The 19,197-nt window shown below is 36.6% G+C and overlaps 1 protein-coding gene across 1 annotated transcript; it reads right to left on the bottom strand.

Annotated features, from left to right (window-relative positions):
- Window positions 1-1,853: 1,853 nt before the first annotated feature.
- On the bottom strand, window positions 1,854-16,669 carry LOC306849284 (stanniocalcin-like). Its single transcript, XM_079384213.1, has 4 exons — window positions 16,371-16,669; window positions 5,663-5,805; window positions 4,937-5,148; window positions 1,854-2,487 (listed from the first exon to the last, which is right to left on the bottom strand). Exons 1-4 carry the CDS (start codon window positions 16,483-16,485, stop codon window positions 2,205-2,207), a joined length of 753 nt encoding a protein of 250 aa, XP_079240339.1. The 5' UTR covers window positions 16,486-16,669; the 3' UTR covers window positions 1,854-2,204.
- Window positions 16,670-19,197: the final 2,528 nt, after the last annotated feature.

The raw sequence follows: 19,197 nt of genomic DNA, 5'->3' as shown, positions 1-19,197 counted from the left end.
GGCTTAGTCTCAAAACTTAAACGGCCCCATTTCCGCTTAGGGCTCGATAGCATGAATTTAAGTTTGCAACCTTTCTAGCGATTATTGCATAGTTTGGTGATTTACTTTTAGATTTGCAGATCATTTGGTTTAAGTAAAAACAGTCATTCTGCCCTCTCCGGTTCTGCTTTCTCATTTCTCTTTGGGTCCAATTCAATCAAACTGCTGTATTATCACCACAGTACCAATACGGTGCCAGTGCTTTTTCACCATAAAACAAGCCATTTAATGGCTAGCCTGTGTTTTTCAAACAAATCAGGACATATTAAGTGATGCAGATTGGTTGTTTGAATGGTTAAATCACTCAGTGGTGAAATGGCTTCTTTGCTATGGAATTTATTTTTGGACGGGAATAGTCAAAAAGTGGTTTTGTGGTAGTTTGATTGGATTTGGCCCTCGCTCCTGAATCGTTCCCAAGCCAAACACTGCCCTCCAGTCTTTGCTAAACTGAACTTCCCCAAGAAGCACTTACAGAGAGATCTTCCCCATTCACCTTGGGTAAACACTCTGAGAGAAATAGGCCTTTCGGAAACATTGTATATTGCATAGTGTCGAGAATGGCTCTGGAAAACACTTTGCAGTGACTGCCCCAAATTAACCGCATTAACGACAGCGCTATGAAATAATGGATGTCAATTACTCTGTTAAAGCTAACGATATATGCATATGTATATATATATATATATATATATATATATATATATATATATATATATACATACATATATATACTCTATATAGCTGATTAACCCTGAATGTATACACAGCATGTGGCAATGCTCGATAAACTTTTGGCAAAGTTTGCATTATAGTGGTCCCATATAACATTCGCCTGACTCGTATGACCAGCGTGTTCCCCCATGACCAGCACAGAGTAATTACATGGGTCAGTCAACTCAGAATGACTAAATAAGCGATCGATTAACGATTCGATTATGCCGAAGCAATTAAAAAGCACTACGTATATCTGTAAACAGATGCTTGCTGAATGAACTAATATTGCCCACAGAAATGTAATAAAATAAACATTTAAATAATATTGTAAGAAAATAAATATTAATCATTCAATTCATACGTTTTTAAATAGACATCTAGGTTATTTATTTTAGTTTTTGACTCAGCGACGCTGGGAACAGCGCACTTAAACTCACCTCTGCATGTCATATTCACCAGGGAGTAATTTGTTCATTTGTTCAATAAGTTGGCCAAAATATGTGTTTCGACAGCGCTAACAATGCACTCAGGACTTAGAACTGAATTTCCTCTCAGAGTTTATTTGCACTGTGCTATTGAACAGATAATAAGTAGAGAGACGATCCAAGACTTAAGAAAATGTTTGCGAACAGTGAAAAAAAGCTCCTGTAGGTCTACAGAATGAAGCTGAAGGAATGCAAAGATAAGTTATCTGTCCCTTGCTGTGCATCTCTAACTCGTTTCATAAATAACGTTTGGTCATCCAGTGTGGATCGCTGACATCTACTGTTGCTGTACTCGACGGCGTTTGAAGTGAACTTGAGTTTTTTGGTATTTTAATGAATTCCTGCACATCAATTTTTAAAGATCGCTCTCGCCAAATGGGAGAGTTTCACAAAAAGGCTAGTGGCAATTTGAGATTTACAGCTAAAGTAGTAGTAAAATATCTGTTAATAAATAAATAGTACACTCTTATTTCTATAACACATGCCAACTATTTCACATCAATGCTAGATTCAGTTTATATACACATACATTTTCTTTGCTGTAATCTCCGTAAGATATATATCATATACAAATGGCTATTTATTGATTTTTTTTAGAGTATTTTCCTTTTGTTTCTAGAGATATTTTAATGGAAATAAGTCTATCTAAGAGCTCTCTACTTTATGGGCTGGATGACTCCCGCTGGATTTCCCGAAGACCTTGACTCGACCTTCAGGCCGAATTCCCCTCGAACATGTAAAACTCGTAGAATATGAAATGATAAACATAGAATTGGACATTCAAGATGTTTTCGCACTGGTGCATGCCTTTTTCCAGTTTAGAAGGAATGTGTCCCTGTATAGCCTTGGAAAATAAACCACTGTTTTGTCTTGCTTTTTTTTGTTTTTTTTTATGTGTGTGTTTTCACTTTGCGCTTGTGTATGTGTGCTCGATGGCTAAGTTTGGCCTGGCAAATTGGTCTGAAGTTAAGAGCTGTCACCAGTGTTGCGTTTCTTGCCAAAGAGATTCGAGGCATCTCTGTTGCGTAGATTTGGCTGGGTCTTGTATCCATGGGGACTGACAGACCACCGCCACCCACCACGAGTCTCCATTCCAGTAGGTACTGCAGCAGACGGACACGGCTTGTTCTGCAGTAGTTGGAAGAGCATGGCGATCTCAGGCCCTAATCGGGTCAACAGATTTGCCCTCACCAGGTCCACCGTCTCATCGTCACACTCCATCAAACTCTGCAGTAGTTTCCCATAAAACCTGCGGCGAGACAGAGAAAACTCACACTGAGCCAGTGCGTCAACAAATTAGCGGGTTAAGCAGCATTACAAAGCTACAGATAGTGCTGTGAATGCTCAGCGAATTCAAAATGAACGTTTTAAGTCCAGTTATTTTTTCTGAATGCCTCACAAATAATTTTTTAAATGTTGGTTGCTGCCACAAAATGGTGTCTGATTACAAGCAAGCTCATAATAGATAACAATAAAGGAGTATTATCAACTTTATTACAATTATTAGGAATTTTACAATTTTATTCACAAAATGAGCTCATTTCAAATTTGAAGCCTGCTACAGGTTCCAACTAAATAGTTGGGACAGGGGCATGTTTACCATAGTGTTGCATCTCCTCTTCTTTTCAAAACAGTTTGAAGACGTCTGGGCATCAAGGTTATGAGTTTCTGCAGTTTTATAATTTGTTCCCATTCTTGCCTGATATAGGTTTCCAGCTGCTGAAGAGTTCGTGGTCGTCTTTGACGTAATTTTGTTTAATGATGCGCCAAATGTTCTCTATAGGTGAAAGATCTGGACTGCAGGCAGGCCAATTCAGAAGCCAGACTCTTCTACTACGAAGCAATGCTGTTGTAATAGCTGCTTCCCTGAAATAGATGTCGTCTGGAGGGGAGCATATGTTGCTCTAAAACCTTTCAGCATTTATAGTGCCTTCGAAAACATGCAAGCTGCCCATACCGTATGCACTTATGCACCCCCATACCATCAGAGATGCTGGCTTTTGAACTGAACGCTGATAACACGCTGGAAGGTCTCCCTCCTCTTTAGCCCGGAGGACACGGCGTCCATGATTTCCAACAAGAATGTCAAATTTGGACTCGCCTGACCATAGAACACTTTTCCACTTTGAAACAGTCCATTTTAAATTAGCCTTGGCCCAGAGAACATGACGGCGCTTCTGGACCATGTTCACATATGGCTTCCTTTTTGCATGATAGAGCTTTAGTTGGCATCTGCAGATGGCAAAGCGTATTGTGTTTACCGACAATGGTTTCTGGAAGTATTCCTGGGCCCATTTAGTAATGTCAATGACAGAATCATGCAGACGAGTGATGCAGTGTCGTTTGAGGGCCCGAAGACCACGGGCATCCAAAAAAGGTCTTGAACTTGTCCCTTACACACAGAGATTTCTCCAGTTTCACTGAATCTTTTGATGATGTTATGCATTGTCGATGATGAGATTTGCAAAGCCTTTGCAATTTGACATGAAGGAATGTTGTTTTTAACGTATTCCACAATCTTTTCACGCACTCTTTCACAGATTGGAGAGCCTCTGCCCATCTTTACTTCTGCGAGACTCTGCCTCTCTAAGACATCCCTTTTATAGCTAATCATGTTACAGACCTGATGTCAGTTAACTTAATTAGTTACTAGATGTTCTCCCAGCTGAATCTTTTCAAAATTTCTTGCTTTTTCAGCCCTTTGTTGCCCCCATGCCAACTTATTTTGAGACCTGTAGCAGGCATTAAATTTGAAATGAGCTCATTTAGTGGATAAAAGTGTAAAGTTTCTCAGTTTAAACATTTGTTATGTTCTCTATGTTCTATTGTGAATAAAATGTTGGCTCATGTAATTTAAAAGTCTTTTAGTTTTCATTTTATTTAAAATAAAAATATGTCCCAGCATTTCCGGAAATTGGGTTGTAAACAGTTGCTGAACTTCCACTGTTTGTACTATTTTTTAGGCAAATTTTGAATTTGTACTTAGGAACACGTGAATGAAAATGTTTGATTAATCGCAATTAATCAATTTGACAGCCCTAGAACAAATGCAAGTAGCTGTTTTTGACCCTCTGAAGCAAGTACATCTTTATCTGAAATTTAATAATTATTTCTATTGTCTTTGAAATATGTATCAAAATATAAAAATATGCTCATGAAATTACAGACAAGCATTTATGGTAACTAAATATATTTGAATGTAACTTCTGTTGAAACCTCTTTGTAATTTTTTTTTGTCAGTTTAACATATTCCCTTTAAATGTAATATTGAATGACACACTACAGTTAAATATATAATCTTTACATGTGCTTTAGTATGTTAGTCAACACATCAAAATAAGTGTACTTTTTATATTATGACGAAAGTTTATTACTAATGAAGGACTGATTTAAGATCAAATTTTAAGTAAAACTTTCAATTTCAGCTGATTAAAAGTGCACTTTTTAAAGTGTACTTAATTTGTGTTCAGAAACATAGTCATGAAAGTGTACTCTTTATATACTTAAGTGGCTTTTATTTCAGTAATACTATATTATCTGCAGGTACAATTTTTTTTTTACTATTTGTTTTATAATTTAAAATATATACCACCTAAGTGATTCTTTAATTTACAAATCTAGCGTGATAATTTGGTCAACAACTTTGTGTTTTTGTGTACACCAAAAGATTAAATCTTTTCATCTTGTTCATGAGATACCTGTTGGGGAAGTGGCTGGGAAGCTGAGCCACCTCTGCAATGGCTTCTGGGTTTGATTTGGTCACTGTACAAATATCCAGCTTGCTGTAACACTCCTCTTGAACCTCTGAAATCATCCTCTGGAAGGTGGAACACCGTCTGACTGTTAGAAAGATCTTGGAAGTGATGCCATTGGCGATGCACTTCAAGCTTTCTTTCACAAAAGCCTTTCCCTGCAAAATGAACAGGAAACCATATGTCAAGCACAGGCCTGAACTGTGACTTCAGTCCATCTTATAACTGTGGAACCTTGGCCAATAAAAAGTAGTAATGGTTCTCAAACAACTAATTCTTTTGAACTAGTTCTTTTAATGATTCATTCAAATCAATTTGCAAAGTATTAACTTGATAATAAGAACTTTGTTTGAGGGAAAATTTACGATCAGCTCACTAAGGCAAAATTTATTGTGTTATAATGTGAGTCTATATAAGACCATCAATTAAGAAAGCGTTTATGAATCACTTTGTAATAAGAACTTTTGAAAAGAATAGCTCCCATCGGGCCTTTCAGATCTCTGTGGATTTCAACCGCATACATTTGACAGAATTCATCCAATCCCGTTGCTTCTTGGCTTCCTACTGTCTGCTGAAAAGGCGCCTTTGACTTCAATAGGATATTGTATATCCATTGATGAACTGATATATCTTTATTGTTCTTTGGCTTCAATTGTATACAAACGTACATACCTGAGTGTCGAATTTAGCAGCACTGTAGAGAAAGGACTTGCAGATGTAGTGCATGCCATCTGTGTCACACGTTGAGTTTTCAAGACATGCGAAGGCACCGCAGCCCACCTGGAGCGCACTGTTCAAGCAACGCGCCACATCCGCTGCAAAAACAAAATCACCGTTAGATTTGACAAGAACATTAGCAGAATCCAAAGAGCAGTCTTGAGCACATTTCTTCTTTTTTATAAGCATAAATGTACATCAAGTAATATTTGTCAAGTCCAAACCCAATTTGGAAATTGTTGAATTGATCCTTAAAATAAAGTTACCAAAGAAAGTTCATGAAAATTGGACAAAAATATTAATATAAATAGGCAATTTGAGGTGTTTCACGGGAGTGGACTAAAGAGCTTGTTTGGCATGATTTGTTCGCTGTGACTCTCTGATTGGTGGAATGTTCTTTACAGTATTACATCATGGGTAATGTAGTTTTTCACCAAGACTTCCACTATTAAACAGGATTATTTACAAAACTAGTTCAGTTAACACTAACAGACGTGTTGAACAAAAGCACATGCAATCAATTAACAACCTCAGAGTTAATTGATTGTACAACAGGTCTGTCTTTAAAGGTTGATCATTTATGGAGAAAATGAATGGAACTGTCCATGAATTGTTTGACAAACAACAGCAATTTTCTGCAAGTAAGTTACAGAAAGATTTGGGTCATTATTGTTCCACGTTGCCATTGGTTTGTTGGCATATGGGTGGTTTCATGCACGAGGAAAGCGGTCCGTGAATTATACGGCCAAATAAAAAAAGAAAAAAATATGTTGCCAAATCTTGATTACCAATTTTTTTTAAAATCTGAAAACATATAATTTTTTTGACACTGACAAAGTATGTTGAAGGTACACATTATTTGGCAACATGCTTGAGCAAACTAATCAACTGAGCATTTCTGAGGACTTTTGTTTCATTTGTTTTGCTTGCTTGACAATAAATATTTCAGATTCTGTAATATTTATCACTCAATAATCCAACCATCCATCCACTGGATTCTCAGCTCGGTCCAAATGAACTTCCTTCTACTACTTGGACAGTTAAGTTTGTACTTTCATAAAGACCTGGAGAAAAGCCATTGAGGGTTGTTGAGGGAACAGTCTTTGGAGACGGTCTGGACTCCCAGTGTGAGGAACAGGGCAGTTAATGCTGGAACATATTCTCATGGGAAATGATTTAAGGAGAAACACATTGTGTGTAGTAGCAATGAACTTGTGAAACCATTTAGGCAAGATAATTAATTCCTCACCTTGCTTGCAAGTGAACACCAGATCATTTTAAGGGGACGCTTTCTCATAATCACCTCCCAGACGACGGGATGTTTAAATACCACTATAGTACAAACGGGAACAAAAACTAGGATTTTATGTGTGAGTTTCCATTCAATTTTGATTGCAAGCCAAATTTTACTTAAAATGACAAATAACAACAAGCTTGACTAGCCACTTGACACCCTGAAATATATAACAACTGAGCCAAGCATTGGCGTCATTACTCCACTCCACTCTCTGCCATAAATTTTATGGGTATTCCAGCCATTTTTCCCTTCTTGGAACTGTGACCAACTGAATGAAGAATATCCACAGCAGGCTTTGTGGGGTTCTTGTGGTAGTCTGGGCGTTTTGTGCCCTGAGTTTGCCCCCGTAGTCAGGGAGTGACAGAGAGAGGTGTAGGGCATGTGTGCCATGCTGTATTGGGTTCTGCTGACTGTCTCTTTTGGCGGTTGTTTCCATTACCCTGACATGTGACAAGACAATAACTTTCAGCGGGTTGAGTAAGAGGGCCAAACCACCACATCCAACAGTTCCACGCCAAAGACTATAAAAGCTTTGCTGCACAAACTTGTAGCTTGCCGGGTCGGGATACCACGCCATGCCGAGAAGTAACCTCAAGGGTGTGCGTGTGTGTGTGTGTGTGTGAGAGAGAGTGACAAACTGTTGTTGCTACACACTCACTTTACTGTATCCGAAGGAAAAGAGGCTGTGTGTTGCTGTGTCAATGCTCCTGGCAAAAGCCAGACTTCTGAAATAACCAGAAACCCCCCAAATGTCATGCAGTGAATATGTCTATTGTCCATAGGAGCAGGTTAGGGCAAGATCTCAGATGTACATTCTGTTAAGTCTATTTGCTCATTGTGCACATTAATGGAAAATTATGGGTTCAATAAAAGTTAAACTCTATTGACAGTTCTTGTGGCACAATGTCGATTACCGCAAAACATAATATTGACTTGTCCGTGATTATCTGTATAAAAAGCATAAATCAGGGTTACAGTGAGATTCTTTCAATGGAAGTGAATGAGGCCAATCTGTAGATGTTAAGTTAGCCACAAGATGTGAACAGTATGTTAGCATGAATTTGTTGTGAAAAACGTTTTTGTATGTGTTGTGTCCAATTTAAGAACTTTGTTACCAAGACAATGTAATGGCAAAACCCCCAAAATGACCATAAAAAAAGAAAACAACTTTACTGCTTAAAACACATTATAACAAATTTATTAATGTATGTGCTTTTTTATTAATAAGCTGCACATTTCTGATTTTTTTGTCTCCCTATTTATTTTATTTTATTTGACTCCACATAACCATAATAAATAAAAAATACATTATTTATTATAAAAAAAATATATATTAAGAAGTTATTACTAAATAATATTTTTATTATTATTGTATTTTTTTATTTATTTATTTTAAGGAAATGTTGAGATGCAAATTAGCATATGCCATGCTCTCTCTGTACAATGCATATTTGTTCCAGCATCTTCTGGCTGAAATCATGATTGTTGTGCCATCCGTATCTAAGTATATATATATATATATATATATATATATATATATATATATATAAATCACAAATGAGGTCTTTGATATCTAATTTCTTCTACAGACAGTAAAAAAAACAAGGTCTAGTGCCAGATGTTCTCCCAACCTGGTCAAGCTGGTGTTTAGCTGATTTAACTGAGTGTTCAGTTGGTCTCTAAGTCTAATTAGCTAAAAGATGTACAAACCCCTCTAAAACCAGTGAACAAACCAGTCTGGGAGACCAACTAAGGCCAGCAAACAAGCTAATGCTGGCTTTTCTCCCAGCATGGACCCTACTACACGTTTCCTCAACAATATCTCAAACTGTGCACTGCTTTGCCGTGATACCAAAATACTAAAATCAGAGATCGCAGTACAAAGTTAGGTGTCTGTCATCAAATTCTTCCAAGAATAAATCAGTTGTGTAGTCCAAATTAATACTGATGTTGTTTCTATTTTCAGTCTTCCAAAGGAATTTAAGGAGAAGCATCCAAGACAAAGTTGATGCTTCAGCAAAACGCAACTGAGAAATCTGTTACATCGCCTGAGCTATGAAAGAGTCATAAAAATGATAAACATCTTCATTTTAATACCAAATACAATTGTATCACTTTCCTACACTCGCTGTTAGCCTCGGGACAAATGAGGGTGACATGTTTCCATAACTGACCTCTCTTATCAGTGGAACAGTTTTCCTTGTGAATACATGACTAGAAGTTGTTCTGCTTCACTTTTCTCAGAATCAGGGGAAAATTGTACCATGGTGCGAACGAAATTATGTGATCTAAGCTGAGGTGTCTTGCTGACCCAAGTCTTAGCCTTGGGGTACATTGAGATTAGTTCCGTGAAAAAGAAGTGTGCTTAATTGTATTGAATGTACACTTGTAGTGTACTTTGAATATTTAAATATAATATTATTGAAATAAAAGGCCACTTAAGTGCAGTGGCGGCTTGTCGGAGGAGGCAAGGGAGGCACAACCTCCCCAATATTTTGAGGTGAAATTGGGAGGAGGAAGACGATTTAATGTTAATAAAATTCACAATTCATTTCAGTTCATGTCTCAAAATGTGTATTTTTTGTTTGTAATTTCACACCCTTCTAGTATATCAACCAGTCATTATAGTAAATTACTTGATATTAGTTTGAACGCCTCCTGCTGAGCTGATAATGTACGAAGTAAGTTACTTATGATGAGTAGCAATATTGAATATTTGATCGCCAACAGATTTACCAAGCTGTTATTCAAACAGTGTATATACAAGTTAAAAATAAAGGGAGAACATGCCTAAGCTGGAACTTAGGATGTTTGTTTGCAGCATGGATGTTTGCTTCACGTGATAGGCCAGGTAAGTGAAATTATATTATCTTGCTGTATGAGTCCTTTTCTTTACGTTTTCTGACTAAAAGCAACCAAAAAGCCATTTTAAAATGGTTAAGCAAATATGTTAATAATATTAATCGGTCAGGATCCCCAGACCAAGTGTGCCTCCTCTATTTTAAAACCCACGAGCCGCCACTGCTTAAGTGTTCTTAAAGGAACACTCCACTTTAAAAAAAAAAAAATAGGCTTATTTTACAACTCCCCAAGAGTTAAACAGTTGAGTTTTACCGTTTTTGAATCCATTCAGCCGATCTCCGGGTCTGGCGGTAGCACTTTTAGCATAGATCATTGAATCGGATTAGACCGTTTGCATCTAAAATGACCAAAGATTTTCGATAGTTTTCCTATTTAAAACTTGACTCTTCTGTAGTTACATCGTGTACTACGACCGACGGAATATGAAAAGTTGCAATTTTCTAGGCCGATATGGCTAGGAACTATACTCTCATTCTGGCGTAATAATCAAGAAACTTTGCTGCCGTACCATGGGTTCAGCAGGCGCGATGATATTATGCAGCGCCTGAAAGCAGTCCCCAGCTAGGTAACTAGTTATGATATAGCTGGGGATACTTTTACGATGTAACTACAGAAGAGTCAAGTTTTAAATAGGAAAATTATCTAAACTCTTTGGTCATTTTTGAGCAAGATGCTAATGGTCTAATCCGATTAAATGATCTATGCTAAGCTAAGCTAAAAGTGCTACCACCAGATCCGGAGATCGGCTGAATTCAAAAACTCTAAAATTCAACTGTTTAACTCTAGGGGAGTTGGAAAATGAGCCTATTTTCAGAAAAAGTGGAGAGTTCCTTTAAAGAGAGGCACTTTCATTACTATGTTTCTTAACACACTTAACTATACTTAAAAAGGCACTTTCTATTAATAATGTCAAATTAAATGTCTTACTTTAAAGTGCATTTAAAATAGGTATGTTTAATATTTTGTATTAATATTTAAGAAGTGCACTTATTTTAATGTGTTGAATAACATACTAAAGAACATGTAAAGTATCTGATTATAATTTCAAATGTAGTGTGTTATTCAATATTTTATTTACAAAAGTTAATATATCAACATTTGCAAAAAAAAGCCTTGACGAAACACTTCCCCTCTTATAACGCCACAAGAGCAGCAAAATCAGAGTAATTTTGTTTATTTTTGATGTGGCAGTGATGGAGTCCCAGTGTTTATCAAAATTAAAAATTTACAAAAATTAAACATATTTGTAATTACATACAAATATATTTAATTTCATAACATTCAAGTTTCGACAGATATTGCATTAAAGTATATTTTAGTGTACCATGAATGCTTGTCAGTGCATTCAGTAGTGACACTTGAATGAAAAAACAAAGATGTACTTAAGTCCTACTAAAATGAATCAAAAAAGCTCTCTTAAGCAATATGAATGCAAACTATAATAAACCTCAATTTCATGGCAAATAAAATGCAATAAGTGTCGAAAAACACTTGTAGTAATAAAAGTATTGAAGAGTTAATAAAAGTATTGAACCTCCAAGTAAGTCTGACGTTTTTCTTTAAAATTACCATTTCTTTCTGGCTACTATGCATTGGTTTCTATGTAAGTACTGGTACTTTTGACTGGGTTGAGGCTGGGATTTAGCGCATTTGAAGTGAAAGTACTTGAAAAACATACCATGTGTGGAGAGCATTCACTCAGTATCGTTATCTCATTTTTGACCATTTTGACCAAGATAGCTTTTAAAGGCTTTTGCATTGGAACTCTTCATATTCTTTTAAACCTTATTATTTCTGTATTAAGTACTCTGTTTAAAGGTGTACTTTTTTGTCTCTTCAAGGCTATTTTTTAATTCAAATGTATGATGAAGCCAAATCACTCTTTCAGGGAAAACACTGGGACTCCAGCAGTACCACATCAAAAACAAACAAAATTACTCAGTGTGTCTGCAAGGCTTTTATTTTTTTTGTATCATCGGACACCCCCTAGACGTCATCAGTAACCTTACAAGGGAAAATAGAGTTACGGATGAATTGGGCCACACTGTTCAGGGCCTGTCCCTTCACTTACACTGCACACGGCTGAGAAGAGGCGTAAAATATGGGTTTGATATTGCATTTGATGCGTTCATAGAGCACTTATTGTATTGTGGTGGGAAAACAGGCGTGATGATTAGACACATTTTGACTAATGAAACTTGAATACGGCTCACTCTAATAATTTTGAGGGTACTGCGATGGGCCTCGACAGGTCAGGATTCATTTGAGATTCAAGAAAACACATCAATAGACAATGCACAGTATTGTGTTGGCTTTCTCTCTTACTCACTCATGTATCATCAAGTGCTGTAAAACCTCAACCATGGGTAAGTTATCAGAGACCCTAGATACACTTCTCGACAGGTGATATTACACTTTTCCACACAGACTAATAGGATGAATTGTTGGAATGAATAATTCATTTTCTACACTTACATAGCTACCTGTTCAGATTTCAACTTGCGGAGCGCGTGACCCCGACTTGAACCTGTGGCCCTTGAGATTCAGTGTTTCACACTAGACTGTAATACATGACTCAGCTAGACCTCGCAGATTTGGAGACGACACTGCAATTGTCTTAATAAGTCAGGGAGAGTTCATTCGTTTACAATTAGACTTTTTCATTATCTGAAGATCCCATCTGTGGTTTTATCATGTTCTCATTAAAGGGATTGTTCACCCAAAAATGAAAATTCTGTCATCATTTACTCACCCTCAAGTTGTTCCAAACCTGTATGAGTTTCATTCTTCTCCTGAGCCCAAAAGAAAATATTTTGAAGAATGTTCGAATAAAACAGTTGATGGTTGCCACTGACTTACATAGAATGGAAAAAATGCTGTAGTAGTCAATGAGGACCAGAAACTTAGTAACTCACATAATTCTTTAATGTTTAACAGAAGAAAGGAACTTATACAGGTTTGGAGCATATTTTTCATCTCTTGAGCTAGGATCAAAAGCTGTCACTGAGACAGTTTTCAACACCTTTGTACCTTATTGACCCTTAAGGGTGCATTTTAGTACCTTAAAGGTGCATTTCAGCATCTGAAGTGTACATCCAGTATGAGCACATAAATTGTACATAAGTACCTTTTTAAAAGGTACCGCCCAAGTGACAGCTTTTGTACCTTTTTTTTTTTTTTTTTCTTTCTGAGAGTGCATACATTATACACAGTGCTGGATTGATTATTTAAAAAAATGCAATATATTACTGATTACATGATGAAAACTGTAGTGTAACCTAAAGTAATCTAGGTTACTCATTTTAGGCAATGCATTCTGACTACTTTTTGGATTACTTTTTGATCAAACCTTAAGCGTACCATATTGATATAAAAACAAAGAAAAATAAAATATGCTCATTTTTTTATATCAGCATCATAAAATACAGTTGATAAAAAGCTAACAATTAATGAAATCATAAATAAACACTAAAAATACTAATATTTTATTTGTTTACCTGGACGTCAGTGGGACCATTATCAGAGAACGTGTTCTTAAATTATTTTAAATATTAACTTCCTCAGAAATATTTCATATGTATTTATATAAACAACATTTGTTATTATAGTCAAAACTAAATTATGGGATTTTTAGAAAGTAAAGGTCAATTAAGGAGAATCAATAAATTTTGAATAATTTACTGCCATTGTGTGAATAATATGTAATCATGTAATCCATAAAAATTTAGCTGTAGTCTAATTATGGCCATTTTAACATGTAATATAATCTAATTTCAAGTGGTTAGTTTTTGGAAATCTGATTACGCAATACAGATTACATGTAATCAGTTACTACCCAGCTCTGATTATATGTACGGATATTTGCATTGCTTTGACTGTTCTCTGTAGATCCCACCTTCTCGCATGCCACAATTGGTCAATTAATTACAATGCTTGCATGCTACTGGTCAACTCTGACTACAAAGCTAAAACCTGGATATGAGGCAATTTAGAAATGCCGGCCAGGACATGTTCAGGAAAAAGAGGAGGTATGTTCTCCCTATCATCAACTTACAAATGATGACGGTACTGACACTGAAACATCTTCAGACAATGAAAGATAAAGTCCAGTTGTAAATGAATGAATCCCATAAATAGAAATATAAATTATTTTTTAAAGGTGTGGTTCCAGCATTAAAAACTGAAATGTAAAAAATATAATTTTTAGGGTAAAAAACCCTTTTGTTTTGTAAAGTATATACTGTTCATTTTGCTCTTTTGGAATTATTAGTGCACCACTGTCTCTTTGTCTCAAAAGCACTGAGTCAGTACATGTCTCCCTGGCAACTAAGTACAACAGGAAGTTATGCAAATACCAAGTGGAGTTTGACAAAGGTTTTCACGTCCCGACCAGAGACAGAACGGAACTGAATGTCCCACACCACACACAGATCCACTATTTGACACTTGGGCGAGCTTTTCTCTGCAGCATATTAATTACTGACTTCATTCAAGACAAAGGAACAACCTTTTGTAACACTGACACCAGATCTTCAGTTTCAATATAATGAGCAGCAGGTCAGAACAATTCATCATCTTTAATAGTGTTGGGTGCTTTCAGGTGCACACAATGTCATTTAAAGCATCCATTGTGTCTAGTCCATTAAAAGTTAGTGTAAGCTAGCTGCCTACCCTCCAGTTCTCTACCTGTATAACCTGTCATTTTCAAATGAACCTGAAGACCTCTGTTAACAGGTTCAGGTGTATGCGATGAGAGCTGGAATATGAAACGTGATAGTATGATCTCACTGGGGAAAGCCTTTCATATACAAACTCACTACAAACTACACCAGGAATGGTACAATGCTTTATATTTAGAAAGTACTGTAGTGGTTTAAATGTATGTGGAAATGTTTAAAAACATTTCTCCTGGGTATAAGAGGGTTTAACTATATCACCTTTGGAATTTCATTCTTTGTTCATATTAGAAATGTGCAGATTTTGAATAATCTACATAGATAAATCTGCCTGTCCAATATGATGCCAGAACTAAATATACAGTATGCCAGAAAAAAACAAAACAAAAAAAAACAACAAAACTCCCCACTATTTTATTTATATTAACTTGGAAACTGTGGTTGCAAAACATATCAGAGAGTAAAACATTATAGTAATGATGTGTCAAATTATATACCAACCTATTCAAGCTATTGGAATCTGTTACTGTAAAATGTGGTAATAACATAATGCAAGACCACACGATGACTGAAAAAACATAAAAATTGGCAACTGTAGCTAATAATAACAGTAAGACAGAACCAGTGTCACCCACCCAAATGCAAAACACCAGTAACTGAGTACCACACAAAATGATCCAATTATCACACAAGCAAGAAGGCTGTAGTAGTGAATATCAGCATGACTGTGATTTCCTGTGATTACAAAGCCATACTGATATCCAGCGCCCAGCAAGAGGTTAATATTCATTTTTAATACAGAATTTGGCTAATTATGTTCTATCCCCCATTGCATGTTGAAGCCTACTCAGCATAATAGGCAAATGGATTGATGTTATGCCCCAGTGCTGTTATATGAAATATCAGCACTCTTAGTAATATATTAATAAAATCGGATTAAAGGACTGGAAAGAAAATCTAAAAAAATTGATGGTTTGCACAAGGATTTCAGTAAATGATAAGACAATTCATATTTTGTTCCTATAATACATATTTTTATGGAATTTATGAGGAGGTTCACGGACTGTAAAAAACCACAAAAAAAACCTCTAAAAACCTTTTTTACCTCTAATTTATTGTTACTTGCCGTTTCTTTGTAATTCAATGTGAACTTAGCAATTTCTGAGCAATTTTGTTTCTACACGTTTTTGTTTTCCGGTATATGTGTAATAAGCATAATTTTACTGTATTGCCTTGTTAAATTTAATTTGACTTGTCTGGACAAATAAAGGTTCAAATACAATAAACTAATGCAATTGAAAGCCTATACTTTTTACTTAAAATAAACACAATTTTAACAGTATTTAAAAGGGTGCATTGCCTTGTTAAATATACACGTTCTTTTCAATTATAAGGAGATTCATAGTTTTACTTATAATTATTGATTAACTTGTACCATTTTTACATTAAAAGTACTGTCTTTAAAAGCTCTAATACTATTTTCACAGTATGTGGTAAGGTAAGCAACGAACAGGTTTTGTACTCTAGCATTTTCTCCCCAACGTAGAAACTCGTGCAGGCTGACAGCGGCGGCGGAATCATCATTCATATTCATTCATCGCGCTCAATGCATCACAAGAAGCTCATCATGAGCTATGATGAGTCCCTCATATGCAGGTCAGAGGATGAACGTGATATTCACTGATACATCTGTCACAGAGCAGCTCAACAGACGCATTGGATGAGAGCTCATCCTAGAGATGACAGCTCTCATATGATCTATACCCTACACCGATGCATGCGTGTCAGCACACAACCGGCTCATCATTCTCGAACGCTTCCTACTTACAGGGGCTGTTGTGGGAGAAGCGTGCTCTCCTAGGCGAGTAGGATTCGTTCTGATCCAGTTCATACGCGGAGGCGATGAGCACGGCGAGCAGCAAAAGTCCGGTCCTTGGCGGCATCTCTCACTAAATGACACTGGGGCTTTTATGAAGGGCAATAAAAGAGAATTTCCTTTATGTCTTGCGCGCTGTGCGGTGCGTCTTCTTGGCGACTTCGTTTAGGAAATGCGTGTGATGTGGGCAGTATCATGAAGGCTCTGTCTGTCCTGCTGATCTCTTCAGCAATTTCTTCTTCCAGCCGCGTGCATGACAGGAGCGCAGGTCGCCCTTTATATGTGCCCGAGCATCACGAGCTCGCCGCTCAGCCCAATCACATCGCAGCAGGCGCTCTAACACAGCCTCAGCTCTAACTTTCATTCATTGATCCGTAGCATTTAAATGGGATTCTCGTATGGCGTAAAGTTAGCTGTTCCCTTTAACTTGGGAAAACGCTCACATCTGCGCACTGTTGTCATATACAAATATACGCGTCCACTTCAAAGAGCGCGTCGCATATTTGATCCTTCATAACGTCACAAACGGAGCTCGCGCGCGCTCAGGTTCAACTTTACCCTACTGAACGACCAAAAAAAAAAAGAGCTAAAAGTGCAAGAACCCCTCTGAAACCAGCAACCAGACAACACATCTAAACTATTGAGCAGCTACATCAACCTCTTTCTATGTATTAAGATGCTCTGGCCAAAAATAATGTAGGCTACTACTAAAAAAACTGAGATTTATGTCACTTTAAATGAGTAAATCGGTCTATTAAATAATATGACATCCATATGTCCCCAGTCCTGTTAATGTACTGAACTCTAAACCGATCACGCAAGTCTAAATCTCATTACTGGCCTTGGCAAATTACAGTTTGTTTTCTTTATCTTTTTATTTCATTCAGTAATTTAGTGTTATATTTCAACTGTCGCCACATGATCGCGTTTTAGTCAAATGTATTGCGTTCTTTGTTTTTCTTAAATGTCTTTGAGAAATAACATTTGAAGTTATTCAAATGACCCGCATTTTTATCGCTTTGGCATTTCGATGGACCCTCTGCAATAATGCCGCTATTGTTGGCGAAGCGGGCGGAATCGTCTCTAGCTGATAGATAAACTACGCAGTTATTGACTCAAATCATGCAGCGTATGGAAAGCATCACTGTGTTGACTTTGCGCGTCTCGCAACTCGTGCACTCGAGCTCGCGCAGGGCGCACGTGCAGAAGCGCACGCGTAATGTGACACTGGAGTACGTGCGTGAACAATCGCCCAATCAGCACAGTCATGTTTAAGTGAGACATCTGCTCACTTTTAGCCCTGAAGAAAGGAAAAGAGTTGTATTTTATTCTAAACACCCATTCATTCCTAAAGGGAAGGTCAATAAATGAGCGTCTTGTTGCAACTGAGGCTAAGGCTGGGGCTTAAGCTACAATTTCTCACATTAGGTTTATGTGAATTTCTGTATAGGAACATAACTTGATTTCTTGCTCCATAAATTTTTTTGAGCATTTTCATAATTTTACAACAAATGCCAACCCATTGTGTCCTGCATGTTGTAACCCTATGGAGTAAGTTGTCACACAGCGGACCGCCATTAAACAGCCTATTCATGCTTTTCAATACTATTTAAACAGAAAAACAAGTATTCAACAAAACAGATAAGGGGAAAAAAGTAAAAGACATTTTACAAATTATTAAACTATGGTTTTGGCCAGTAAATATCAATTAGATGAAATCACAACCTGACATTTATCTTGAGAGCACATTTTTAGATAAAATCAGCCATTATTATATAGACAAGCCTCATCATAAAATATCCAAATGTGGTTTTATTGTGTAGACCTGGTTTTCTGTTAAGTTTACTGACATTTCACATTTCCTTTCAGCCCAAACACAACACAAGAAGACTTCATATTAACTTTATTCATTCATATTCATTACACAGGATCCTACGTTTGCTGGCTTTTCTTGTAACAAAGCATTGAGGTCAAAGCCTTCAAACAACAGTTTGTTTCTCACAGTTAAACTTTTTTCGGCAACACTTTATTTTAAGGTATTCTTGTTACACGTTACATGTATAATAACAATGAATTATGCATAATTGCATGCAAGTAAGCCAAAACCCAATCCTAAACCTAACTATATAGTAAGTACATGTAGTTAATAAATATTACTCTTAACCTTAAGATAAAGTGTAACCCTTTTTTATACCATTGCCAGTTATTTTATCAGCCCACAACAAACATTCTTAATTTGTGGAGTAACATAAAGTGCAACATCTGAACGCTTTTCCCATTTGTGAGAGTGGTGTACATTCAGCAGGTGTTTCCATGTGAAAACACCATCAATGGATTGTGAGTCATGAATGGATTTGTGCCTCCAACCCCCTACTTATGGATCACCACATCCTCTGCAACGCCATCAGATGAATCAGAAGGTCTTATCTACTATTTTGCCTTTTCAAAACTACAGGAGCACAGTAAAAGCACCATTATGGATCAAATCAAATCATTGCAATGTACCTGTTTAAAATGCACCATATAGTTTCAACATTTAGAAGAGCTCTTTACATCTAAAAAACATTTCTTTAGATATTTTTATCCCAAGTGAAAATAGACAATGAAACTTTAACTTGCTATAATACAGTTGAAACCCTGTTAGTGACTTCCAGACTGTTAGGGAGTGAACTCTTCTATTCTCCCAGCATTTTAGCGGTTTCAGTAATAATGGTGAAAAATACAATAGGGGTTGAAAAGTGCAGGAAAGGTCAACCTCTTTTCATTGAATGCATTCAGA

The sequence above is a fragment of the Barbus barbus genome (genome assembly GCF_936440315.1).
Source record: "Barbus barbus genome assembly, chromosome: 29".
Lineage (NCBI taxonomy): Eukaryota > Metazoa > Chordata > Actinopteri > Cypriniformes > Cyprinidae > Barbus > Barbus barbus.
Note: the sequence above shows the minus strand (reverse complement) of the source record. Positions and strands in the feature narration are given on the sequence as shown.